General features: G+C 41.9%; 1 protein-coding gene across 2 annotated transcripts in view; it reads left to right on the top strand.

Annotated features, from left to right (window-relative positions):
- The window catches only part of SCFD2 (sec1 family domain containing 2), a 615,832-nt gene that overhangs the window by 482,108 nt on the left and 105,782 nt on the right, over nucleotides 1-27,942 (top strand). For both annotated transcript variants that reach the window (XM_089669243.1, XM_089669242.1), the window contains exon 6: nucleotides 23,405-23,550. In XM_089669243.1, coding sequence (XP_089525369.1) covers nucleotides 23,405-23,550 — 146 coding nt within the window. The remainder of the gene's footprint in view (nucleotides 1-23,404; nucleotides 23,551-27,942) is intronic.

The raw sequence follows: 27,942 nt of genomic DNA, 5'->3' as shown, positions 1-27,942 counted from the left end.
TTACATTTGTGCATGAAGTCACACAGATGTCAGCAAGCCACACATGAAATCGCAATGACCTGCAGCTTTGAAATCAGCTGCAGTAGCATGATTTCAAAGCAGCATTCAGTGTGAACCAGGGCTTATACAAGATCCTCTCCTGTGCTGTAATTTGTTTTCTTTTATTCTCACAATGTACATTAGAAGCTTCAGCAGGTCAGCTAGAGTCCACCCCATTAAGTGGCTGGAGAACATTGCTTATCATCTAGCACTTTCTTCCCCAGCCTTATTGTCCCTGGCCTGCCCCTTTTGTTCATTAGATTTCAGTATACTGCAGTCTACATACTCATATCAGCCCAGTAAGACATTTTTAACTTTGTATTATTCCTCCCAAGAGCAAGTCAACATCTTGTATCAGGGCTGAAAATGTTTGGGAGGAGTACTGAGGCAGGGTATTGTGTCTGACTGCATTGCATAGAGAAGCACAGAGACCCAGCAACGATATCTCTGGGTTTAAAATATAGGACATATTCCAAACAAAAAGGTGTTGTGGCATGGGGTAGTTGGCTCTCATGGTAGATGCATTATTTTAGTGAGTCCATGGCAGAAAGGAACTATTTTTAAGGGCCTGGTAGCCCACCTTTATTTAAAACAAGACAAAAGTTCACAACAGAAAGACTTCCCAGGTAGGGGATCTTCTTCATCTTCAGCAAAAAAAAAAAAAAATACTGGAAAGTGCCAAGCCACCTGGCTCATTAGCTCACTCAGCTTCAATTGCAGTACTTTCCTAGATTACTGGCTCTCTAGCCTTTAGTCACAGCGCCATACTGCATGGTCCACCTCTGGCCTATGGATAGGGGTTCTCCTGGTAGCCTGATAGGAGCCGACCTGACTCCTGGAACTGAGAGCTCTGTCTTCTGGCTTCCAGCTGGGTCCTCTGGCCCCTCGATGAGAATTTCAATCTCCCCCACTTTGAGTCCTGAGCTATCCTCAGACCTGAATATTTAACGACACCTCACAGAGCGGTAGCAGGTGTCTAGAAAAATCTTCTAACAGTGAACGAGTCTGCTCCAGTCACAATGCTGTTTAAAATTTTTATTAGCATGTTAATGAGGGGGGAAATGAGGAACCAGGAATCCTATAGAGAGTGTGAATCTCCTCATTGGTGACATAGATAAAAATATAAAAATCAAACCTTTCTCCACTTTAAAAAGCCATTCTCCACTTTAAAAAGCCCTTCTCCTCTCCATTAGCCCTTATCCACTTGGGAAAAAAAAGGTTTATCTTTAGATACATTTTGGCTTCATGCACACAGGTGCCTGGGGCCATACTATGTAAAATGTGGGTGTATTTCCTCAACTACCATGTCTGTACCAATGTGCATTTAGGCAAATACCTCTATAAAACCACATACCACCATTGATTTCTATGGACGACTGCATGCAGCACCTGTAGCTCCAAATTTGACATTGTATGGCCCAAAGATTTCAAAGTGAATGGGTTTGTAGGTACTTCTCCTTAGCATGACAGATGTCCTAAAAGTATTGAATAATCCCTGAGTAAATCCCATCTGCAGTGTACACAGGTCCAAAGGGAATATACACCAGAGTTTAGATTGCCCCTCCGCCATCATGCACTATTTGTATTGCTGAAAAACCAGCAAAGTGATAACCAGTTTGGAGCATCTCTTATATTAACACACAAATGTTTACCTTATTATCACATACAGCACAGCATTCACTGTAAAAATAGGGAAATACCTTCCCACATTTATAATTAAACGGGGAGTATGAAGAACGTAGCATTGGTAAGAAGTGAAGCAGAATGGTATGCAGGTCACACACAATGGGATGAATCTGTCTGGTCAGGAAAATGCATTTAAAACATTCAGTTACAGTCATTCCCCATCATTTAACAGAACTCCATTGTCTACAGCTTGGACACAGTTGTCAGTGTCTGGAAAATATTCCCCAGTTATCAGCTCATTCTGTTTGACATGTTCTATAGACTAGAGGTGCTCCCTCTTTTTATGTTGTGGCCCTGTTAAATAAGTAAACGAGATAAACTGTGGGGTCCCGGACCCTTGAACAAGCCTCAGGGTGGTCTGAGCATATCTACAGTTGTGTCCAAAATTATTCAACCCCCACTGAAATTGAGTGTTTTGGCCAGTTTGACATTGCTTTTGATCATTCAGTCATCTTGCTTACATTTACATTAAAGAGGCACTTGTAGGTCAGACAAATATAACATAACAGTTATAATGAAATAACCACAAATGTCTTTTCTGTGCTCACAGCATTATCAGTTTTATTCAACCCCCAAGTGACATTCAATCTTAGTACTTAGTACAGCATCCTTTTACAGTTATAACAGCTTTTAAACGTGAAGCATAGCTTGACACAAGTGTCTTGCAGCGATCTACGGGTATCTTCGCCCATTCTTCATGGGCAAAGGCCTCCAGTTCAGTCACATTCTTAGGCTTGCGCACTGCAACTGCTTTCTTTAAGTCCCACCAGAGGTTCTCAATCGGATTTAAGTCTGGTGACTGCGATGGCCACTCCAAAATGTTCCAGCCTTTCCTCTGCAACCATGCTCTAGTGGACTTGGAGGTATGCTTGGGATCATTGTCCTGTTGAAAGGTCCAACGTCTCCCAAGCCTCAGGTGTGTGACGGACTGCATCACGTTTCCATCCAATATCTCCTGGTACTGAAGAGAATTCATGGTACCTTGCACACGCTGAAGCTTCCCTGTACCTGCAGAAGCAAAACAGCCCCAAAGCATGATTGACCCTCCACCATGCTTCACAGTAGGCAAGGTGTTCTTTTCATCATAGGCCTTGTTCTTCCTCCTCCAAACATAGCGTTGATCCATGGGCCCAAACAGTTCTAATTTTGTTTCATCAGTCCACAGAACACTATCCCACAACTTTTGTGGTTTGTCCACATGGCTTTTGGCATACTGCAGTCGACTCTTCTTATTCTTTGGAGACAGCAAGGGGGTACGCCTGGGAGTTCTGGCACGGAGGCCTTCATTACGCAGTGTGCGTCTTATTGTCTGGGCTGAAACTTCTGTACCCACATCTGACAAATCTTTTCTCAGTTCCTCAGCAGTCACACGGGGACTTCTCTCCACTCTACGCTTCAGGTAGCGCACAGCAGTCGAAGTCAGCATCTTCTTTCTGCCACGACCAGGTAGCGTTTCAACAGTGCCCTTTGCCTTGAATTTGCGAATGATGCTTCCTAAGGTGTCTCTTGGTATGTTTAACATCTTTGCAATCTTCTTATAGCCATTGCCCTTCCTGTGAAGAGAAATCACCTCTTCTCTTGTCTTCCTGGACCATTCTCTTGCCTTCACCATGTTTGTAACCACACCAGTAAATGTCTAGAAGGAGCTGAGTATCACAGTCATTTTAAAGCTGCCTAATTGGTGCTTATTATGCTTGATTGCTGCTCGGTGACATCCACAGGTGTTTTCAATACCTGATGGAAAGCACCTGTATGAACCTCTGTTCTTCAGAGTGGTAGTCTTTAAGGGGTTGAATAATTGTGGCAATGAAGAAACCACATAAGAACCATTTACTACTGTATTACATAAACAATTGATGTCATTTTAGTTGCATTTGGGTAGTTACAACGTCCTTGTAGGATTTGATTCTGAATACAATTCCAAATGTACACTATAGTCCCTAAACCCCTTTACAGCATTGGGGGTTGAATAATTTTGGACACAACTGTACATTATGTGATTCGATGGATAATGGCTGTCCTGAGCATCTCCATTGATTTGAAATTGACATCCTCTTATTCCTTTGCCAAAGTTACAAAACCACTGGCAAATAAATCTGGAAAAAAATGTATATATACAGTATGTTTCTTGTCATTGCTCTCTGCAAGGAACCAGAAAGATTGATTTGAGATGGAGAATAAGGGCTTATCTTTTGATTTTTTTTTTTTTTTTTTTTAATAAAAAATGTGAACTTTTACTATGAGCGTCAGTGCTGTTCAGTCTTGTTTGGCCACATGTTTTGGGGACAATATCTGATAAAGTGGATTTTAAAGATGCCACTAGGTTTACATCGTGCAAAATTGAATGAATCGCCTACATTTCTACTGGTGACCACAGTGCACATAATTCTCTTCATTAGATGAAGGCTATGGGAGCTTTTATAGTTTAAAAAACAAAGGAGAATGATGTGTTTTCCACCAAATAATAGACATAACAAAACTAAATGAGGACACCTGCTTAGTCTTGTGGCCTAATTAGCAAGTAATTTGTGTTCTGCCAGGATTTGTCAAATATAATTACATTGGTTATGATGTAGACCTGTTATGATACAAACGTCAGCTTTATAACATTGCCTAGATACTGCAAATATTCTATGACAGCGACATAATAAAAATTAATAGACAATTCTCTAAACTAAGCGTCATTTTCAGGAAAAGGTAAATGTTTTTCATAGTCACATCTGTGCTTTACAAGTTCATCAGAAACTGCTAAAGTAAACTTAAAACTGACGTTTATCCAAAATTAGAGTAAAACACTAAAAACAGCAGTAAATCTAATCTAAGGTTTCCAAGCAAGTTATAGAGAAACACAATGAGGCCCTAATATAAATATTGTCCAACTTTTTGGAAACAAAACATTATCCACACCATTATTCAGAACTATAACTTGCGTAGTTAAATATTTTTCTTTCTTCTTTTTTTTTTATTTCACTTGCAAAACTTTACAAAAGAGTATTGAAGGTTTGCTACTAATCCCTGGCCAGAGAAGTTTACAATCTAATTACCCTATAAGAGGGAGATACCAATTTTGAGTGGAAGTTTTTTTACCTAAGCAGCACCTTATGTTATTCAACTTTCAAATGGTAGAACTTTTGGGACCTTGGCATTTAGCACTTGGTTTGGTTGGGTTAGGTGGGAAAAAAACAGAAGTGCATAATTTAAGATTGCAGCTTGACCCAGTTGTTACTGCAGTTGCTTACCCATTGCCCAACTACTGCCCTTTGTGATACTTTGTATGTTACCTCTGAAATATCTGAGGTAAGAAGGTAGGACTCCTTTCGACACAAGTATTTAGACAAAGAAAACAGCTCCTGCTACTTGTCTAAACAAGTGCCTTTTCTCTACTTTCTGTCCCTTATACCAGGGGTCTTTAATTAAAATTCACGGAGGACCAGTCAACAAAATTTCCTTTCAGGTGAGGTCGGAATCTCATTGGCTCTATAACACATCAGGGTCTCCCCATACAATATTGTCTTCAGCGTACCTTTCACATTGTCGTCCCTTTTACATCACAGTCCCCTCTTTAAAGCAGTTTTAGGCTCCATGTACAGAAGACATTTGAAAAACACTTCTGAACGATGGAAACTGACTGCTGAAAAACGTAGGTTAAAAAAAACCTGTTTAGCCACATTTGCATACTGCGTTTATGTGCGTTTACGTTTAGAAGAAGTTTTTAAAGATAGCATTAGGAGACCTTCCAAAATGCCCAGAATACACTGAAGAACAGTAAAAAATTAACTATTTCAGACATTTTGAGAGAAAGAGAGAGCAGTATTTGTTGAGATTACCTATCTATTCTGGTTGTATTCACTATGGATCCCATCTTGTGCATAATGCAGCACGTTTTAACATTTTTTCCTTCACGCAAAACTTGGAACTGACTGCCTTGGTGTACTGGGTCCATTTGAATACATGGAAAACACTTTGCATTCATTTCTGATGATGAAAAAAGGCTCTGGAATGCATCTGGATATGGAACAGTTAAAAAACGCTTCTAAACGCAAACGCTTATAAATGCGATTAGCCACGTTTACAAGCATTTGACATTTGAAACGCTGATAAAATCTACTCCTGAACACAAGTTTGGTGTGTTAAAAAAACGACTGTAAACTCAACTGCCTGTAAACGACTGTAAATCACATAGTGTACATGGACACATAGGAAAACATTAGGGGGAGTTCAGGGGCTGCTAAAAAAAAAAAAACGCAGAAAAGCTCCTGAACGTGAGTTTATCAGCTGCGGTGTACATGATCCCTTACAGTGTCCTCAGTCCCCCTTCACATCACTGGCCCCCTTTACATCTCAGTGCCCTTTTACACATCACAGTGCCCCTTAACATAACACAGTGCTCCTTAACCCCTTGGTGCCGGCGCCTCCTGGCCCTTTAAGGGTTTCAGAAGCTGGGAGGCGAGGCGTGGTTTTAGGGTCATGTGATCACAGTGATTCGCTGTCACGGCGGTCACATGATCGGGAAATGTCCCGATCGAAAGAGGAGATCGGGACCTTTCCGTGAGTACCGAACATGTGTGCAGAGAGCGTGGAGGGCGCACGCTCTCAGCACATATGTTTTTCTTAATTGCACGCAAATGTGCAGCCGCTCAGCGTCTAGGCCCAGACGCCGGTAGGCCGCACATTTGCATGTGGCCGGCGCCAAGAGGTTAACATAGCACAGTGCCCCTAACACAACACAGAGCCCCTTTTAATGCAAACTACCCAGCTTGTTAATATGAAAAGACTCATGCTCTCTGTCTAAATCTGCAGAGAACGGAAGTCCTTTCATTTTAACAAGCCTGGTAATCACCCATTTGTTAACATAATAACTTTGGCAGCTCTCGCCCCTCAGTCCTGATCAGCAGCTCCTTGCGCTCCCGGCCACTGTGAGGATGACATCAGTGGGGAAATGAACAGCATTAGCGTTAACTTTTTATTGACAACCGATGCAGATCACAAAAGCAGTGCATTTTGCATGCTGGTTGAATTGTACAGGATTGCAGATATGGGCATGGTATGAACCAGCCCTCAGTCCAATGGGCATGGAACCTCTTCAACATGGAGTACAGTCTTCTCCAGTAGATCACCTCTGTCTCCAGACAGGAACACACACCTGTCTTACCATGGGAACACACCTCCCTCCTGGCTGGAGATCTATTCCCAGTCCTTCATACAGCAGATACTGTATGTAATGTGTAATGACAAACTGTCGTAGCCCACTTTCGGGGGGGAAGTTATGAGAAATGGTCCTTTCCAAACAGGATATTACACTAAACCTGTAGGTAAATAAGAGAACCATAACCTTTGCTATGTGGAAGAGTGGGATTGCTAATATTGTTGGCAGTGCCGCCACCCAAAACAGGGCCTCTGTGAACAGAGGAGACTCCCTTTCTGAGAAATTTACCAAAAGTAATCGGAAGCAGAAGATCTACTGCAATCAGCGTATAACATTACCATAATCATAGAGTCACACCAGTATAGAAATAATACAAGCATCATATAAGAAAAGATTAATAATAGTACATACAATTAATACACAAACCTTTATTATCACCAAAGGGCCTGACAGGAGTCCTAGTGGAATTGTACACATATACCCGGGTATATACAGTCATGGCCGAAATTGTTGGCACCCTTGATATTTTTCCTGAAAATCAAGTATTTCACACAAAAAAGGTATTGCATTAACACATGTTTTGCTATACACATGTTTATTCCCTTTGTATGTATTGGAACAAATATAAAACAGAGGCAGAAAAGCAAATATGACATAATGTCACACAAAACCCCAAAAATGGGCTGGACAAAAGTATTGGCACCCTTAACTTAATATTTGGTTGCACACCCTTTGGAAAACATAACTGAAATCAGTCGCTTCCTATAACCATCAATAAGCTTCTGACACCTCTCACCCGGAATTTTGGACCACTCTTCCTTTGCAAACAGCTCCAGGTCTCTCTTATTGGAAGGACACCTTTTCCCAACAGCAATTTTAAGATCTCTCCACAGGTGTTCAATGGGATTTAGATCTGGGCTCATTGCTGGCCACTTCAGAACTCTCCAGCGCTTCTTTGCCATCCATTTCTGAGTGCTTTTTGACGTATGTTTGGGGTCATTGTCCTGCTGGAAGACCCAGGATCTTGGACGCAAACCCAGCTTTCTGACACTGGGCCCTACAGTGCGACCCAAAATCCTTTGGTAATCCTCAGATTTCATGATGCCTTGCACACAGTCAAGGCACCCAGTGCCAGAGGCAGCAAAACAACCCCAAAACATCATTGAACCTCCACCATATTTTACCGTAGGTACTGTGTTTTGTTCTTTGTAGGCCTCATTCCGTTTTCGGTAAACAGTAGAATGATGTGCTTTACCGAAAAGCTCTATCTTGGTCTCATCTGTCCACAAGACGTTTTCCCAGAAGGCTTTTGGCTTACTCAAGTACATTTTGGCAAACTGTAGTCTTGCTTTTTTATGTCTCTGTGTCAGCAGTGGGGTCCTCCTGGGTCTCCTGCCATAGCGTTTCATTTCATTTAAATGTCGACGGATAGTTCGCGCTGACACTGATGCTCCCTGAGCCTGCAGGACAGCTTGAATGTCTTTGGAACATGTTTGGGGCTGCTTATCCACCATCCGGACTATTCTGCGTTGCAATCTTTCATCAATTTTCCTCATCCGTCCACGACCAGGGAGATTAGCTACAGTGCCATGGGTTGCAAACTTCTTGATAATGTTGCGCACTGTGGACAAAGGCAAATCTAGTTCTCTGGAGATGGACTTGTAACCTTGAGATTGTTGATATTTTGCCACAATTTTGGTTCTCAGGTCCTCAGACAGTTCTCGTCTCCTCTTTCTGTTGTCCATGCTTAGTGTGGCACAGACAGACACACAATGCAAAGGTTAAGTGAACGTCTCTCCTTTTTATCTGCTTTCAGGTGTGATTTCTATATTGCCCACACCTGTTACTTGCCCCAGGTGAGTTTACAGGAGCATCACATGCTTGTAACATTCTTATTTATCCGCAGTTGTGAAAGGGTGCCAATACTTTTGTCCAGCCCATTTTTGGAGGTTTGTGTGACATTATGTCGAATTTGCTTTCTTTCCTCCCTTTTTTTGTTTTGTCCCAATACACACAAAGGGAATAAACATGTGTATAGCAAAACATGTGTTAATGCAATACGTTTCGTGAGAAATACATGATTTCCTGGAGAAATATCAAGGGTGCCAACAATTTCGGCCATGACTGTACAGTATACAGTCATGGCCAAAAATATTGGCACCCCTGCATTTCTGCCAGATAATGTACCACTTCGCCCAGAAAATTGTTGCATTTACAAATGTTTAGGCATTCTCATGTTTATTCCTTTTGTTTGTATTGGTATGACGCAAAAAAGTGAAGAAACCAAAGCCAAATATGACACATTACATGCAAACCCCAAAAATGGACTGGATTAAATTATTGGCACCCTTAATTTAATATTTGATAGCAAATCTCTTGTAAAAAATAACTGAAATCAATCGCTGCCTGTAACTATCAATGAGAGTCTTACACCTCTCTACTGGAATTTTGGGCCACTGTTCTTGCGCCAACTGCTCCTGGTCTCTCAGACTGGAAGAGTTCCTTTTCCCAACTGCTGATTTGAGGTCTCTCCACAGGTGCTCTATGGGACTAAGATCTCGACTCTTTGCAAGCCAGTTCAGTACTCTCCAGTGCTTTTTCTGAAACCATTTCTGGGTGCTTTTTGACGTGTGCTTTGGGTCATTGTCCTACTGAAACACCGCCAGTACTAGTAAAAATTAAATTTAAAAAATCCCTATATACCTCCATTTGTAAATGCTATAACTTTCACGTAAACCTTTGTTAGGAAATTACTATGAACCCCCAAACATATATTTTTTAAAGCAGACACCCTAGTGAATAAAATGGTGGGTGTCACATAGTATTCGCACAGCGATTTTTCAAATGCAAATGTTTTGGAAAAAATACACTTTGTTTACTTTTAATGCACAAAAACACAATATATTGGCCAATTATTTGGTAAAATATAAAATATGATGCTATGCCAAGTAAATATATACCAAACATGGCATGCTTTAAAACTGTGCATGCCCCGTGCAATGGCAACAAACTGCATACATTTTTAATATCCATAGGCAACAATTTAAAAGCCTTTACACGCTACCATTTTAGATTTACAGAGGAGGTCTAGTGCTAGGATTATTGTCCTTGATCTGACATTTGCGGCAACACCTCACATGCATGGTGCAACCGCTGTTTACATACTGGCACAGGGTCAGAACTCTCACCCGCAGGTGTGCACGGGGGGGAGGGGAGGCAAGGGTGATTTTTTTTTAAAGTTATTTTGATTTTTTAAATCATTCTTACACTGTGCCTTTCATTGTATTTTTTTTTTTATCACTTTTAATGATATCACAGCGAATGCAAATATCCCCTATAACCTCAATGGGCATTGTCATATATTCTTTTTTGAGAAATCTGGGGTCTATCAGACTCTAGATATCTCTTCTGCCCTTACATTATCTAATCAAACCAAGATCAGTGTGATCAGATGCTTTCCCAATTTACAAATGGTGCTGTTTATATCTTGCAAAACTGAAGTGATGAAATACTAGTAGCTTCCGATTTCTTAGACTATAGAGATGATTCCATGGCACCATTCCAGTCTTCAATCAGCTCTATGATCAGCTGGCAGAAACACCGGCTGCATTCTCAGGTTCCCGCAATGGCACAGGACTGCCCAAGAAGGCTGTGGAAGGCAGAGAGGGAGGGGGGGGGGGCGGCATCTTCTCCCACTGCTTGTAAAAGCAATCCTGCAGCTAATTAGCCATTAGGATTGCTTTTTCATATAAGGCGATTGCCGGCAGAAAAAAGTGATACCAGGATGATGCCTGCAACTATAGGCATCATCCTGGTATAACCATTCAAAGTCCAGTGATGTACCAGTACATTGCTGGTCCTTGTTGGGTATATATGCTTTGTTCTTTTTTTTTTTTTATGCAGCCTGTGGGCTGAATGAAAAAAAGAGAAGAAATCTCTGCCAGAAAAAGTGTGTGGTATGCCCACCATGAGAATATACAACCCTGCATCCACCCACTTCTAATGGTGGGCACACATTAGGTCGCACGGTGCCACATGTGCCAATTCTAAGATTGCACAAACGTCTAAATAGTGGCACGCTTGAATAAAAATTGAACACATGTAAGTGGTACCCCCCCCAAAAAGCATGACACCAATTCCCAAACTATCTTTCCACTGTTCCCCATGTAGTCTGGGCATTTGGGGGGCTTCACGTGACTCTTTTCCCTCGTAAATCTGAATATGTATAGCCTGTTGCCCTCTCACAGGTCTTATACATCTTGACCCCATATCTGGCACGCTTGCTGGGGAGTAATTGTTTGAATGCATGGCGGCTTAGTAAGGGACTCATCAACACAGATTTTTTGCTGGCCTATGCCTGGCCATGGCAGCAGAGAACACGGGGCATATGATGAATTGGGCGGCACAGTGGCTAAATGGTTAGCACTTCTGCCTGGCAGTACTAGGGGTCGCTGGTTCAAATCCCAACCACAGCACCACCTGCCTGGAGTTTGCATGTTCTCCCTGTGCCTGCGTGGGTTTCCTCCGAGTACTCCAGTTTCCTCCCACTCTCCAAAGACATGCTGGTAGGTTACTTGGATCCTGTCTAAATTGGCCCATGTATGTACAGTTGCAAGAAAACGTATGTGAACCCCTTGGGATTACGTGGAGTTTTGCATGAATTTGGCATAAAATGTGCTCTGAACGTCATCTAAATCACAACAATAGAAGAACACAGTCTGCTGAACATAATACTACACAAACATTAGATGTTGCCATGGTTTAATAGCACATAACATGTAAACATTCACAGTGCAGGGAGGAAAAAGTATGTGAACCTTTGGACATAATAACTGGTTGACCCTCCTTTGGCAGCAATAACCTCAACCAAACGTTTCCTGTAGTTGCAAATCAGACCTGCACAAAGATCTGGAGTAATTTTGGAGCACTCCTTTTCACAAAACTGTTTCAGTGTAGAAATATTCTTGGGATGTCTGGTGTGAATCGCTCTCTTAAGGTCATGCCACAGCATTTCAATCGGGTTGAGGTCAGGGCTCTGACTGGGCCACTCCAGAAGGCGTATTCTGTGCTGTTGCAGCCATTGTTTTGTTGAATTACTTGTATGCTTTGGGTCATTGTCCTGTTGCATCACCCATCCTCTGCGGAGCTTCAGTTGGCGGACAGATGGTCATACGTTTTCCTGCAAAATGTCTTGATAAACTCTGGAATTCATTTTCCCATCAATGACAACAATCCGTCCAGGCCCTGAGGCAGCAAAGCAGCCCCAAACCATGATGCTCCCTCTGCCATGTTTTACAGTGGGGATGAGGTTTTGATGTTGGTGTGCTGTGCCTTTTTTTCTCCACACATAGTGTTGTGTGTTCTTCCCAAACAACTCAATCTTGGTTTCATCTGTCCACAGTATATTTTGCCAGTAGTGCTGTGGAACATCCAGGTGCTCTTTTGCAAACTTCAAACGTGCTGCAATATTCTTTTTGGACAGCAATGGCTTCCTCCATGGTGTCCTCCCATGTACTCCATTCTTGTTTAATGTTTTCCTTATTGTAGATGTGTCAACAAAAATGTTAGCATGTGCCAGAGATTTCTGTAGGTCTTTAGCTGACACTCTGGGATTCTTCTTTACCTCATGCAGCATTCTGTGCTATGCTCTTGCAGTCATTTTTACAGGACGACCACGCCTAGGGAGAGTAGCAACAGTGCTAAACTTTCTCCATTTGTAGACAGTCTGTCTTACCGTGGACACATGAACATCAAGGCTTTTGGAGATACTTTTGTAACCCTTTCCAGCTTCATGCAAGTCAACAATTCTTGATCGTAGGTCTTCTGAGAGCTCTTTTCTGCACGGCATGATTCACATCAGACAGTGCTTCTTGAAACCAGTAAACCCAAAACAGGTGTGTGTTTTTTAAGGGCAGGACAGCTGTCAGCAACACATCCAATATCATCACACTGATTGGAGTCAAGGTTGGCTCACTCCTGGCTCCAATTAGCTCTGGGAGAAGTCATTAAGCTAGGGCCTCACATACTTTTTCCTCCCTGCACTGTGAATGTTTACATGTTATGTGCAATTAAACCATGGCAACATCTAATGTTTGTGTAGTATTATGTTCAGCAGACTGTGTTCTTCTATTGTTGTGACTAAGATGACGTTCAGAGCACATTTTATGCCCAATTCATGCAAAACTCCACGTAATCCCAAGGGGTTCACATACTTTTTCTTGCAACTGTATGAATGTAAGTTAGGGACCTTAGATTGTACACCTCTTGAGGGTTAGGGACTGATGTGAATGTACAATATATATGTAAAAGCGCTGCGTAAAATTGACGGCGCTATATAAGAACCTGAAATAAATAAATAAAAAATGGGGTCCGTGGACCAATACAACCGCAATTAATTTTTTTTAGTAATGCCCATGTTGAGGGTTAGGCCCAAAAAAAAATGAAAATTCGGAAATCGTAATGGGTTTCCATGCCGAAGGTCTGAATTTGGATTGGAGGCGATAAATTGCTTTAATCCACAATCAATGTATACAGATCTTTTGTGAAAAACAGCTCCAAATAAATCAAGGGGAGTAGTTAAATTTGCTGTTTCCACCAGAATTCCGGGTTGGGCAGTGAATGGGGGATGTATTGGTGCTGCAGAATTTGTGGGCTGCCAATCGGGATTTGCAAGCACATCCGGAAGGATACTAGGGGCTCTTCAGGCCTGTGTGCGAATTCTTGGTGGTTGCGGGACAATACTGGTGCTCGCCACCGCACCGTCTTGTACTGCACTTATGGGACTCGCCATGTCACCAAGTGATACTGCAGTGCTGGTATGTGAAAGACCAGGATGTACTAGGCCGCTGGTGCTCGCCAGTCCACTAAAAGGTAGAGCAGCACTAGTACTGGCACTCTACTGCATAGGCATCAAATTTTACCGGCAAGTGCTAGCAGAGATCAGGCCTGATTCTGTGGTTTTGTGTGCAATGTATCAAGTGACAGTGACCTACTGACACTGCACTTGCGGGGGAGAAGGGGGGGTAAGCGTAGGGGCTAAACGCAGGTGCTGAAAGGTGTCGGGGCCGATCCCACTAACGCTGCATATTTGGGGACGCTATACTAATATGAACGCTGGTATAGTGCTGATCTGATCAAAGATATTGATCCATTCAGACAATGTACTAGCAATGGAGGTTTATTGTGTATGAGCGTGTTCCTGGCAATCAACGGGTTAAATGTGATTATTGGTGTACTGACAGGCAATCTAATGCTATCTGGGAGGGGCGTGAAAAGCATGAAAGTGCGAATCACTGATATATACGTGATTTTGTGCACCCGTGCCACCCTGTAGCAGTATTTCTACTATAGGACGGTCAGGAAGCATTAAAGAAGTGGTTTGTGTTACGGCGCTGCGTTACTTTAACTGACAATTGTACGGTCATGCAATGCTGCACCCATATGAAATTTACGTCCTTTTTTTCTCACTAATTGAGTTTTCTTTTGGTGGTATTTGATCACCTGTGTGATCGATAATTTTGAGAAAAAAAACAATATTTTGGACTTTTTGCTATTAAACATGTCCAGTAAAAAAATTTAAAAATCAAGTTTCTTCATAAATTTAGGCCAAAATGTATTCTGCGACATCTTTGCTACATAAAAATCCCAGTACGTGTAAATTAATTGATTTACATGAAAGTTACAGCATTCACAAATGGCGGTATAGATACTGGAATTTTTTTTTCTTATACTAATAAAGGTGGCAATCAGCGACTTATGGCGGCGATCATCGATTTACTGTGGGACTGCAGCAGGCATTCTGACACTGGGGGGAACTGACTTGGTGCCACTGACATCCCCAGTGACACCAATACAGTGATCAGTGCTAAAAAAAAAGCACTTACACTGTACTAATGGCACTGGGCAGGAAGGGGTTAACATGAGGTGCAATCAAAGGGTTACCTTTATGATGGAAGTGTTTTACTAGGTTGTGGGGGTGTTCTTCACTGTAAGCACACTGCTCTGGATGTCTGTGCACAGCCAACCAGAGCAGTGTGCCTAAACTGAAAGGGAGGAGGACTGTTGGTAAACAAAGTAGCCCTCCTCCCTGTTGGTGATCGCCGGTAATCACCGACCTGGATTCGGTGATTGAGACCCGCAGCTCCTACCCAGAAATGCAAAATATATATACATGATTTTGTGCACAGGGGTTGCCCTGTAGCAGTATATCTACTATAGGGCGGTCCTTACATGGTTAAGGAATCATCTAACATCTACATTAAGGAATCATCTAACATCTACATTATGTATGAAATATATCTTTATAGAGGCTGCAGGTAGAGTTTTATCAAAGATTATTGACAGTGTTCATGAAAACAGCGTATCGTAATAGGGGCTGTTAGAGAGAATTCTTGAGATGCAGTTTCATTGTGTAAGACACACACCTGGCTTAACATGCATAGTCTGCGCTGCAATCGAATCATAGTGCTTTCGTAGGTCACGCTACCAGGCCGAGCTGTGACTGTGTGTGTTTTGGCATTGATTCAATCAGACCTAGTCAGTCTCACGCTACTTTCCTCCTCCTCCAGTCTTGGGAGTTGTATGTTTTAATTTGACTCCTCTAATAGCTCTTACTGGCTTGTAGTAGCACATTTTCTGTTTCTCTCCTCTGTGTGCCAGATAGTCTGGAAAGAGAGTCATTTATAACAGGGTGTGGCTGTCTTTCATCACCTTGTGGCATTTAAGTGGAGGCTTTTGATTTCTTTAGAAGTTAAAATTCAGTTGCAGATTTATACTCATATTTTCTAAGCCAGGCTCAGGCTGAAGGCCCATTAGTTACAAATATGTCTGCAAAAAAATATCTTCTGGGCAAAGCCTTTTTTTCCCTGCTCTTTAGTTTCACACTGAGCTCTTGATGAACTGGGAAAGCTGGTCTGAAGACTGATCCCCTTGTCCTTACCATTACATTAACAGCCATGGGTTGGTTTTAATTTAAATTCTTCAATTGTGCACTATCCAGGCTCTGCACTGTACATAGTGTACTCTGCTTTGATCAGTTCCGTGACAGAACTCATATATCTAGATTGCAGAACACTTGTATAATGGGCAAGTGTGGAACAAAACGTGGACACGTGAAATTCTGTGTTGTAAACAATACTGGAGCTAAGGAATAAAAAAAAATGTAAAAGTTTAAATTGGTCAAACCTGTTCTAAATTGTCTCGCGGTTTGAGACAAAATGTATGAAATTGGCACATGTGCTCAAGAAATCACAATCCTAAAATGCATCACTGCATTTAATTATCCCACAAATGTCAGTGTTCTGGCTTTCATTACTTTTGGCTTCTGAACTGTGATTGGTGCATATACATTGTGACCTAGATTGGTGGTCAACACAACACCAAGGACACTTGCTTGTGGGTCAACTTGTTATTGGCAAAAATAACACAATGCAGTTTCACAATAACATAGGTAACATGAAAATGTGATGCATAATGGTTAGTGACTAGGGATGCACTAATGTTTTGGCGGCTGAAACGTTTTGGTCGAAAATACTCTTTATCGGCTTTTGGCCAATATGAAAATCAGCACCGATACAGGTGCCGAAAATAACCCCGCCGCCAGGTGGTTCTCAGGCTCACCTGACAACCCATTCCAACAATCCTGGTGGCTGGGCATAGAGATCAGTAAAAGAAAGATGCGTCCACTCATCTCTATGCCCTTGGAGGACCGGAGCAACGTCATTATGTCACTTTTGGTTCTGGCGGCATGTAAACAAAACCATTTTTCTTAAAGGTACTACATTGATGCTTTTTTTTTTTTTTATTTAATGCTTTACATTGTAGAGGAGAGATGTGCGCTCTTATTGACCCCAGATCTCTCCATAAAGAGGACCTGTCACTGCCTATTTCTATCACAAGGGATGTTTGCATTCCTTGTGATAGGAATAAAACTCATTAAAAACATTTTAAAGGGACAGTGTAAAAAAAAGTAATACAAAAAAATTTTTTCTTAATTTATTTTAACATGCCCCCGTCCCACCGTGCTCATGCGCAGTGGTGAGCACATACTTAGGCCATGCCCACGTATAAAAAAAATAATAAACCACACATGCGAGGTATCGCTGCGAACGTCAAAGCGGGAACAATAATTCTAGCACTAGACCTCCTCTGTAACTTTAAACTGGTAACCTGTAGACATTTTTAAATCATCACCCATGGAGATCTTTAAGTACTGTAGTTTATTGCAATTTCACGAGTGTGCGCAATTTTTAAGCATGAAATCTTGGGTATCTATTTACTCGGCGTAACATCATCTTTCATATTTTACAAAAAAATTGGTTGTATATATTGCGTTTTTTTTTTATTCATTAAAGGGTATTTTTTTCCAGAAAAAAATTGTATTTGAAAAATATATACTGTACATTTTTAAAAACCATCCATTTTGGTTTCGGTTTTCGGCTAAGTGCATCCTGAATTTTTGGTTTCGGCAGGGGAATTTGCATTTTGGTGCAACACTATTAGTAACATATGTCAGAACTACTCGATGGCTTGAACACCACAACTCTTCGTAACCTATCTAGTAACAGTTGCAGGAACCTCTTTAGAAGGTTTTAGAAAATACAATACAGTCTCTTTTAAGGGTCCATGCACACAAGGTGGCTGAAAAAATGCCATAACCTCTGAAAGAAAAAATCAGCATAAAAAACGCTCTTAGTGGCTTGTATTGCACAAGAGTTTATGGGCATTTGCTTTTATAAGCAGTTTATGAGCGAAAAAGCACCTCTCAAAACGCACTTGTGATTTTGTTTTTAGCCTGAAAAAGCTCCACTGCAAATATATCTGTAAAATGCTGGTAGTTGTCTGAGATGGCAGCTACAGTTGTGTCCAAAATTATTCAACCCCCAATGCTGTAAAGGGGTTTAGGGACTATAGTGTACATTTGGAATTGTATTCAGAATCAAATCCTACAAGGACGTTGTAACTACCCAAATGCAACTAAAATGACATCAATTGTTTATGTAATACAGTAGTAAATGGTTCTTATGTGGTTTCTTCATTGCCACAATTATTCAACCCCTTAAAGACTACCACTCTGAAGAACAGAGGTTCATACAGGTGCTTTCCATCAGGTATTGAAAACACCTGTGGATGTCACCGAGCAGCAATCAAGCATAATAAGCACCAATTAGGCAGCTTTAAAATGACTGTGATACTCAGCTCCTTCTAGACATTTACTGGTGTGGTTACAAACATGGTGAAGGCAAGAGAATGGTCCAGGAAGACAAGAGAAGAGGTGATTTCTCTTCACAGGAAGGGCAATGGCTATAAGAAGATTGCAAAGATGTTAAACATACCAAGAGACACCTTAGGAAGCATCATTCGCAAATTCAAGGCAAAGGGCACTGTTGAAACGCTACCTGGTCGTGGCAGAAAGAAGATGCTGACTTCGACTGCTGTGCGCTACCTGAAGCGTAGAGTGGAGAGAAGTCCCCGTGTGACTGCTGAGGAACTGAGAAAAGATTTGTCAGATGTGGGTACAGAAGTTTCAGCCCAGACAATAAGACGCACACTGCGTAATGAAGGCCTCCGTGCCAGAACTCCCAGGCGTACCCCCTTGCTGTCTCCAAAGAATAAGAAGAGTCGACTGCAGTATGCCAAAAGCCATGTGGACAAACCACAAAAGTTGTGGGATAGTGTTCTGTGGACTGATGAAACAAAATTAGAACTGTTTGGGCCCATGGATCAACGCTATGTTTGGAGGAGGAAGAACAAGGCCTATGATGAAAAGAACACCTTGCCTACTGTGAAGCATGGTGGAGGGTCAATCATGCTTTGGGGCTGTTTTGCTTCTGCAGGTACAGGGAAGCTTCAGCGTGTGCAAGGTACCATGAATTCTCTTCAGTACCAGGAGATATTGGATGGAAACGTGATGCAGTCCGTCACACACCTGAGGCTTGGGAGACGTTGGACCTTTCAACAGGACAATGATCCCAAGCATACCTCCAAGTCCACTAGAGCATGGTTGCAGAGGAAAGGCTGGAACATTTTGGAGTGGCCATCGCAGTCACCAGACTTAAATCCGATTGAGAACCTCTGGTGGGACTTAAAGAAAGCAGTTGCAGTGCGCAAGCCTAAGAATGTGACTGAACTGGAGGCCTTTGCCCATGAAGAATGGGCGAAGATACCCGTAGATCGCTGCAAGACACTTGTGTCAAGCTATGCTTCACGTTTAAAAGCTGTTATAACTGTAAAAGGATGCTGTACTAAGTACTAAGATTGAATGTCACTTGGGGGTTGAATAAAACTGATAATGCTGTGAGCACAGAAAAGACATTTGTGGTTATTTCATTATAACTGTTATGTTATATTTGTCTGACCTACAAGTGCCTCTTTAATGTAAATGTAAGCAAGATGACTGAATGATCAAAAGCAATGTCAAACTGGCCAAAACACTCAATTTCAGTGGGGGTTGAATAATTTTGGACACAACTGTATGTAATTGCCCCTGAGCTTGTTTTCCTGCCACCAGATGCAGCATGTCACTTGCCACTAGCCTGTCACCAGATGCAACATGTCGCTTGCCACTAGCCTGTCACCAGATGCAACATGTCGCTTGCCACTAGCCTGTCACCAGATGCAGCATGTCACTTGCCACTAAAGCCTGCTACCAGGTGCAGCTTATCACTGTTGTGGACTGCCACCAGATGCAGCTTGTCACTGTAGCCTGCCACCACAGCCACCAGATACAGCTTGTCATTAGGCTACCATCACACCCACCAGATGCAGCTTGTCATTAGCCTGCCATCACACCCACCAGATGCAGCTTGTCATTAGCCTGCCACAGCAGCCATCAGATACAGCTTGTCATTAGCCTGCCACCAGATGCAGCTTGTCATTAGCCTGTCACCGCAGCCATCAGATGCAGCTTGTCATTAGCCTGCCACCGCAGCCATCAGATGCAGCTTGTCATTATCCTGCCACCGCAGCCATCAGATGCAGCTTGTCATTAGCCTGCCACCGCAGCCATCAGATGCAGCTTGTCATTATTCTGCCACCGCAGCCATCAGATGCAGCTTGTCATTAGCCTGCCACCGCAGCCATCAGATGCAGCTTGTCATTAGCCTGCCACCGCAGCCATCAGATGCAGCTTGTCATTAGCCTGCCACCGCAGCCATCAGATGCAGCTTGTCATTAGCCTGCCACCGCAGCCATCAGATACAGCTTGTCATTAGCCTGCCACCACAGCCACCAGATGCAGCTTGTCATTAGCCTGGCACCACAGCCACCAGATGCAGCTTGTCATTAGCCTGGCACCACACCCACCAGATGCAGCTTGTCAGCCTGTCACCACAGCCATCAGATGCAGCTTGTCATTAGCCTGGCACCACAGCCACCAGATGCAGCTTGTCATTAGCCTGGCACCACAGCCACCAGATGCAGCTTGTCAGCCTGCCACCACAGCCACCAGATACAGCTTGTCATTAGCCTGGCACCACAGCCACCAGATGCAGCTTGTCATTAGCCTGGCACCACAGCCACCAGATGCAGCTTGTCAGCCTGTCACCACAGCCACCAGATACAGCTTATCATTAGCCTGTCACCACAGCCACCAGATGCAGCTTGTCATTAGCCTGGCACCACAGCCACCAGTTGCAGCAGTCCCATTCAACTGAAGCTGTTCATTAAATTCAGGAATCAGGAGGCCTACACACTTGTACTTATATGTGTACCCAGATTTAAAGGAAGCTTGTCCTAAGAGAAATATGGAGACTGCCTGGTTGTAATGCCCTTTCACTGACCCATAACAAGTGTGCAGCAAGTGACATGCTATGATATGACCTCAAGTCATTTTTTCATACAGAATCCAGTACATTTGAAACTCTAGGAGAGGCCATTTCTTAAAGGTTGTGGCTGCATTAGTTTTCTTTTTTAATCTTTTTTTTTCCTTTATTTTCATCTGGTGATTTAGCAGGTAAATGTGTTATTTTCATCTTCCTTTAGCATACTAAGTTGTCCAACAAAAGTGTCAATTAAAGAGTTGAAGCAAACCATTTAAAAATGACAGGGGTGCTCACAATGGTCAGATTGTATTCATTTATGTAAAACCTTTATTCCAAACAGAAAACAAAACTGTAACTGCCTTAAATGTGTACGTTCAGCTGTAATAAATCAAATCCATCTAAATCTGCTAGTCTAAAACTACCCTCCCTCAAGACTAACAATGCTGCTGTCCTAAGGTGTCTCCTTTGCTTCTTCATCCAGAGTGGAGACACCCTAAGACAGGAAGTGTACTACTGATCATTCACTAGGTGAAAATAAAGAAAAAAACATTATAAATGAAAAACAATGTAGCCAGAACACCTAAAAATCAGTCAGCTACTATATTTAAGATTTTTGTTTTTTGGGTTTAATTCTGCTTTAAAGCATATATCTAGGCATATAAAAAAAAGCCACAATTGAATGTAGCTCTGTAATCATTAGTACATCATTAAATGTATTTTTTAATTGGCTATTTTACTTGTATTTTGACCAAAATTTCTGCTTTAGGCTTTAGGGTGGAATCTGCTTTGCTGATCATGGAATCTTTCCACTGATCCCCTGCTGAGCAGAGCAGAGTGGACAGATGACAGGTTCATGTCTGCTCAGTTTAATCAGAGTGAACACGGACAGTCCTTTACACCCGACAGCCCTCCAATCCACCTAGATGGAATGGGATCAATCCCCTTCCATTTTTGTTCAGTAGACTGGATCAGATCAAAGGTAGGCAGGTGTAAGTGGACACAAGTTCATTTATACCCACCAGTCCATAAGGATACATGGACTATCCGATCAGGTCTGCCTGAAAAACTGACAGGAGGACCTGAATGGGTCGCCTATGTGAAAGGGGCCTTAAATATAGTTTTGGAAGATTTAAATTAAAGATTGGAACTACGTTGCATCTGAGCACGACAAACCAAAAACACTATTTAATTTGTTTTTATTATTCAAAGCAAACTCACTTTCCCAACCATCCATGTCTCCATGCTTTTTTTTTTTTTTTTTTTACTGAAAAATCACTTATTTTACTGAGAAAAACACCTGCTAGCATTTTTAGCCATAGCCATCTTGAGTAAGGGCAGATGATTCATGTAGCATTTACTTCCTGGAATCCATCTGCCCTTAGCTCAGGCTGGCAGGCAGGAGGGTGTGTTTAGGTGATAAAACCCTTTCTCCCTTTCTGAAGACTCCTGAGATATATCACATCCTTTACCTAGTCCTGAAAACCAGGAAGTAATCACAGAAATGTTTAAAAAAAAAGTTTAAAACCAATAAATATGGTATACTTTCCTATCTATTTACTAATGCTAGCAGCATAAGGATTAAAATAGTCCGTGTCACTTTAAATATTCTGCTTTACATTGGAAGGCTGAAGGAAAAATGCAAGAGAAACACTTGATACATTTTTTTGTAAGTTTGTGCTTGTTTCAGGGAGTGATGCCTGTCCTGTCACCTACTTGTAAATGTTAACAATCAGAGATGTATTTACCATAAGGCACTGTATGGAAAACAGACTTCTTGCTGTCTTTTGTAGTGTCTTTTAGCATTATTTTTTATTGAAGTAATCAGTTGACACAATTCCAAAGCACGTACAAGAAGACATCAACATTCAGCCTAGGTTCACACTGCCGTGATCTGATTTTGATCAGACTTTTAGTGCGATTATGTAGTTCTTTTTGGATGCAAAGTAAGGTTTGTATATGTTATGGGGCCAAACGTGTACTGGAATCACACCAAATTTGTACAGGAACCTTTTTCTAAATCGTTTGAGTCACATTGATGTGAATGGACACCATTGAAAACAATGTGATTTCCTTTGTGCATGCAATTCTGTGCGACTGATATCACACTAGTGTGGGCTTGAGGTCACATGTCTAAATACAACTTTGGTTATGACCCCATACTAAGTATTACTACTGCTGCTTGATTTATCACCCATTTCTTCCATTATCCCATCAACTCATTGCTTTATTAAAGAAGTACAGCCAAAGCTCTTCTGTGGATCACAGGGGTGCAGTTCGTTCTGCCCTCCTGTGACGCATTTTCAGCTGACATTGGCTGACGTCACTCAGCCAGTCAAGGCTGAGGAAAGATCCCAACTTCAATGTCGGGATCCACCCCAGAGTCTGGAGCGGCACCTGACAGCCCAGCACTCCAGTTAGTGGGGGGGCAGAGCAGATAGCGGCAGTGAGAACTCAGCGATCATGTGATTACTTTGAGCCGGCGGGGGACAGATGCAGCATCTGACTGCTGCTGGATCCACCTAGGAACTGTAAGTATAATTTGGGGAAAACCAAACTTCTCCTTTAAGGAACGAGCACTCAGCTGGAACCTTCAGCTCAGGAGCCCCACTGCAGCTCAATATAAAACAGTCTAAACTATGGCAATATAAGTACTAATAACATTTATTCTGACTGTTTTTCTTTTGTACAAATGCACTGCAAATATACTTGCAGGTAAGAAGATAATGTTTGACTTTAATGTCTGGAGTTGACACTGAATTTTGTCCTGTTACAGGATGTGAATCTCCCCCTGAGCTGACACTGGACAAGGCCACAGCTGCAGTGGATAAAATCTTTGCTTCCTTGCGGGATCTCACAAAGGTTCGAGCACACCTGAAATTGTTCAATTCTGTCTATGTGCCTGGGAGCAATATCCAACAGGTGAGAAAAAAATGGTTTTGTTTTTTTTTTTAAGCTGTGGCAGAAGAGCCAAATGTTTATGTATAAGTCCTCATACACACTGGACGTTTTTACAGCGGCTGTTTTTGGCTTTTGACTTTTTTTTTTCTACAGCTAGTAAACTCCCCAGCAAGCTATCCTATGTGTTCATGCACACACAGTCTGTAATCAGCATTTTTTGGCAGGGGCGTTTTTTGGCTGGAAAAAACCCAGAACTAGTTGGTTTCTAGAGAAGTTTTTTTTAGCTGTAAAAACGCTCTAACACTGAAAAACACGGTAAATCACTGCAAAACAGTGTTTTTGAATGTTTTTTTGACCCCCCCAAAAATTTTGGGGGGTAAAAAAAATCGCGAAAAGATGTCGCTAAACTCTAATACAAAAATGCTGAAAAACTCATGTTTTTAACGTGATTTTACACAGCTAACGTTACCAGCGTTCTATAAAAACACCCAGTGTGCATGGAGCCTTAATCACGCTTTTCTAACCAGTGATATGTTTGCCCTTTATTGGTATTTTAGAAATGGTCAGGTTGTGCTTCTGTTTTCTAAAGTATTTTTAAGTAACAGTTTAAATTTGTAGCAAGCAAAAGACCCCACTAACACTACACATTTTTCCTATGTGAAAACATTGTCTTGGAAACAGGCATTACATTTACAAGTTGTTGGGGTGAAGGAGGGTACTATAGATAAACATCTAGGGGCACTTTACAGATATCTAATATTATAAAGGGTAAGAAATGTAATAGTCATTTTAAAAAGTAAATACACCCATGAAAATTGTGAAGTTTTCAACATTTTTAATTTAAACTTGTTCTAAAGCCTAAAGATATTTTTACCTTAATGCATACTTTGCATCAAGGGTAAATTATCTAGGTTAAATTATCGCCCCCTCAACTCACGAATACTTACTGGAGTCTCCACTCGATCCAGCTATATGCCTGTCTGCAGTGGCTCTCTCCTCTTCTCCCTGCTCTCACAGGCTTTGCTGGTTCCCACTGCTGTCAGTCAAATCCTGTGGCTGGGTGTGGAGCTGAGCTGTGTTGTCTGTGTCAAAGGCAGCGGGGCTCGGAACTGAGCCCACGGGTGTGCCAAAAAAGGAAGCGGCTTCCTATGGTGGCTCACCGAGAAGAGGAAGAGCCAGGGGCAATGACAGGGACCGAGAAGTTGAGGTTCAGGGCCACTCTGTGCAAATCCATTTCACAAAGCAGGTAAATATAAACCTTTTTGTTATATAACCTGTTTGCGCCGACATTACACATATATGCGTCCTCTTGGCAGATGGGCCTCAACAGCGAGAGGCCGCACATACTGAATGTGTACCAGAATGTAAACACAGCTGTGCCGAGAGCGCACTCCCTTTCCCTCCCGGCACAGATAGCGGTTGGGAGCTTTCTGATCATGTGACTGCTGTGAGAGCCAATCACGGCAGTCACATGATCAGAAATCCAGCCTCCTGGCATCAGAAGCTCCTTAAAGGGCCGGGAGGCACCGGCCTTAAAAAAAAAAAAAAAAAATCTAAGACTTTACAATCACTTAAAGATCTTTATCCAAACAATTCCTACATATTAAGGTGATATGCCTAAAGTGATATTAAAGGATTGTGTTGTTTTACCTAAAATAAAAGAAGAGGTTTATACTTACCTGCTCTGTGCAATGGTTTTGCACAGAGCAGCTGCTTACCTTCTCTTCTGGGGTCTCTCCGCTCTCCTCCTCTTCTTTGTATATCCCCATAGTAAATCGCATGCTATGGGGGCACATGTGGGGGTGAACCCCCAAGCCAGGCTGTGTGCATCCATAAACGCACAGCATAGCTTGCCCCCACTCCTTTCTTGCCTCACTGGATTTGACTGACAGCAACAAGAGCCAATAGCTCCTGTTGCTGTCTCTGTGCCTGTGAGAGAACCAGCACTGCTGCAAATGGGACAGCACTGATCGTTACAGGACTCGGGTAAATATTTAGGTTGACTCAGTGAGTGCAAGCTACCCAGGCCTTGAAGCAGCAAAGAAACTAAAAACCACAGAATTTCCCCGCCATGCTTCACAGTTGTTATGAATTTCTTCTCCTGAAATGTCCTCTTCGGTTTGCATACACTTTGACCTGAACTGTTACAAAAGTTATTGAACACCCTGTCATGAAATTTTGTGATTCTTAGAGGCTTCCTTTAGCATAAATTTGCTGGGCCAGTCAGACCTGGACAAAATAGCAGTTGTTTGAAATCTCGCTGATATATTATTTTCCTTACAGTGAAATGATTGCTTTGGTATTCTTTTTAAATTCCTTGCCAGACTCATAGGCATCAGCAGCTTTCCTTTTGAGGTCCTTAGGGAGCTCTATTGATCTTGGCATGATGGCATCACACACATCAATAGCAGGGAACACCAGACCCTAGATATCTGAGGTTTAAATTGGACTTGTTTTACCAACATACTCCCTAAGGAGATTCTAATAATTGGCATCTAATCCGGGACACCTATTTCTAATTTCATGGATTTGAGGTGGTGGTGAATGTAAGAGTGTACATACTTGTTGCATGTGTCTGTAGGCACTATTTGAATTAAGATCTAACGTATGCCTGTTAAAATACTGTGTGTTGAAAAAGTCACTTTTTCACATGATGGTAGTTATGAGAAACCTGGGTCTATATAATGTAGGTTAGGGAAAGCAGGCCCATTTTGAGGTTGACCATACATGGCCAAATCTTTGCCTTCTACATTTAAGTGACAGTCTGATCATTTAGAGTTTCCCTATGGGTGGTAGCAATCTGAAAGATCTGGGGGCACTAAAAGAAGAACATTTTCAAATTGCATGGTGCATTCATCTATTGGTTGAGATGGAGAGAAGGATGTGGGGGGTCCTAGCAGAGCAATTATTCTTTTGGGGTTGGGCATGCATCTCACCATCAGTCATTCTGATCAAGAGCTCTGTCTACAGTCTGAATTAGACACAAGTGGATCCAAGGCAAAAATCATCTCTACCACCTTTGTGAAACATGATGCATATTTCAGAAAAAATGTATTTTGCTTATCAAACATTTTAAATTTTGGGGGTTCAGGCATGTTTGTCTCCATGACAGTATTAATGTAAATTCATGAATAGTGGGTTGAATTAGAGGTAAGTATATTGTGTGTATTTTTATCTGATCAAGCTTGTAAGTGTTCATATTATTCTCATAAAATGATTTTCCTCTTGAAAGAGAATGTATAATCTGTTTCATATACAGATAGATATACAAAAAAAAGTATAAATAAATGTATCAGTGTGTATTTTTTAAACATCTTGTTACTTTGTATAGCTCCTGACTATATCTTTTGTGTACACATGCAGCCTCTATTGCAGGATCGGGCTGCTACACAAGGATTGTGCTTTTAAAGGATAAGTTCACCTTTTGGACACTTTAGTAACACAGCGCTCTATCGCAAGAAATGGCTCGGTCATGAAGGGGATAAATATTCCGGAGGACATGTGGTTAATGTATAGAACAAGCTTGTAAAAATTTGATAGTAATATCAAACATTTTAATAACTTCCAAAATTGAAAATACAGTATACTTTCCCTTTGATCTACAGGTGAAACTCGAAAAATTAGAATATCGTGCAAAAGTTCATTTATTTCAGTAATGCAACTTAAAAGGTGAAACTAATATGTGAGATAGACTCATTACATGCAAAGCAAGATAGTTCAAGCCGTGATTTGTCATAATTGTGATGATTATGGCTTACAGCTCATGAAAACCCCAAATCCACAATCTCAGAAAATTAGAATATTACATGCAATCAATAAAACAAGGATTGTACATAGAACAATATCGGGCCTCTGAAAAGTATAAGCATGCATATGTACTCAGTACTTGGTTTGGGCCCCTTTTGCAGCAATTACTGCCTTAATGTGGCGTGGCATGGAAGCTATCAGCCTTTGGCACTGCTGAGGTGTTATGGAAAACTAGGATGCTTCAATAGCGGCCTACAGCTCTTCTGCATTGTTTGGTCTCATGTCTTTCATCTTTCTCTTGGCGATGCCCCATAGATTCTCTATGGAGTTCAGGTCAGGCGAATTTGCTGGCCAATCAAGTACAGTAATCCCATGGTCATTGAACCAGGTTTTGGTGCTCTTGACAGTGTGGGCAGGTGCCAAGTCCTGCTGGAAAATGAAGTCCGCATCCCATAAAGCTCATCTGCGGAAGGAAGCATGAAGTGCTCCAAAATATCCTGGTAGACGGCTGTGTTGACTCTGGACTTAATGAAGCACAGTGGACCAACACCAGCAGATGACATGGCTCCCCAAATCAACACAGACTGTGGAAACTTCACACTGGATTTCAAGCATCTTGCAGTGTGTGCCTCTCCATTCTTCCTCCACACTCTGGGTCCTTGGTTT

Source organism: Staurois parvus, unplaced genomic scaffold (assembly GCF_062004578.1).
Source record: "Staurois parvus isolate SC_StPar_1 unplaced genomic scaffold, SC_StPar_1.0 ptg000071l, whole genome shotgun sequence".
NCBI classification, from domain to species: domain Eukaryota; kingdom Metazoa; phylum Chordata; class Amphibia; order Anura; family Ranidae; genus Staurois; species Staurois parvus.
Note: the sequence above shows the minus strand (reverse complement) of the source record. Positions and strands in the feature narration are given on the sequence as shown.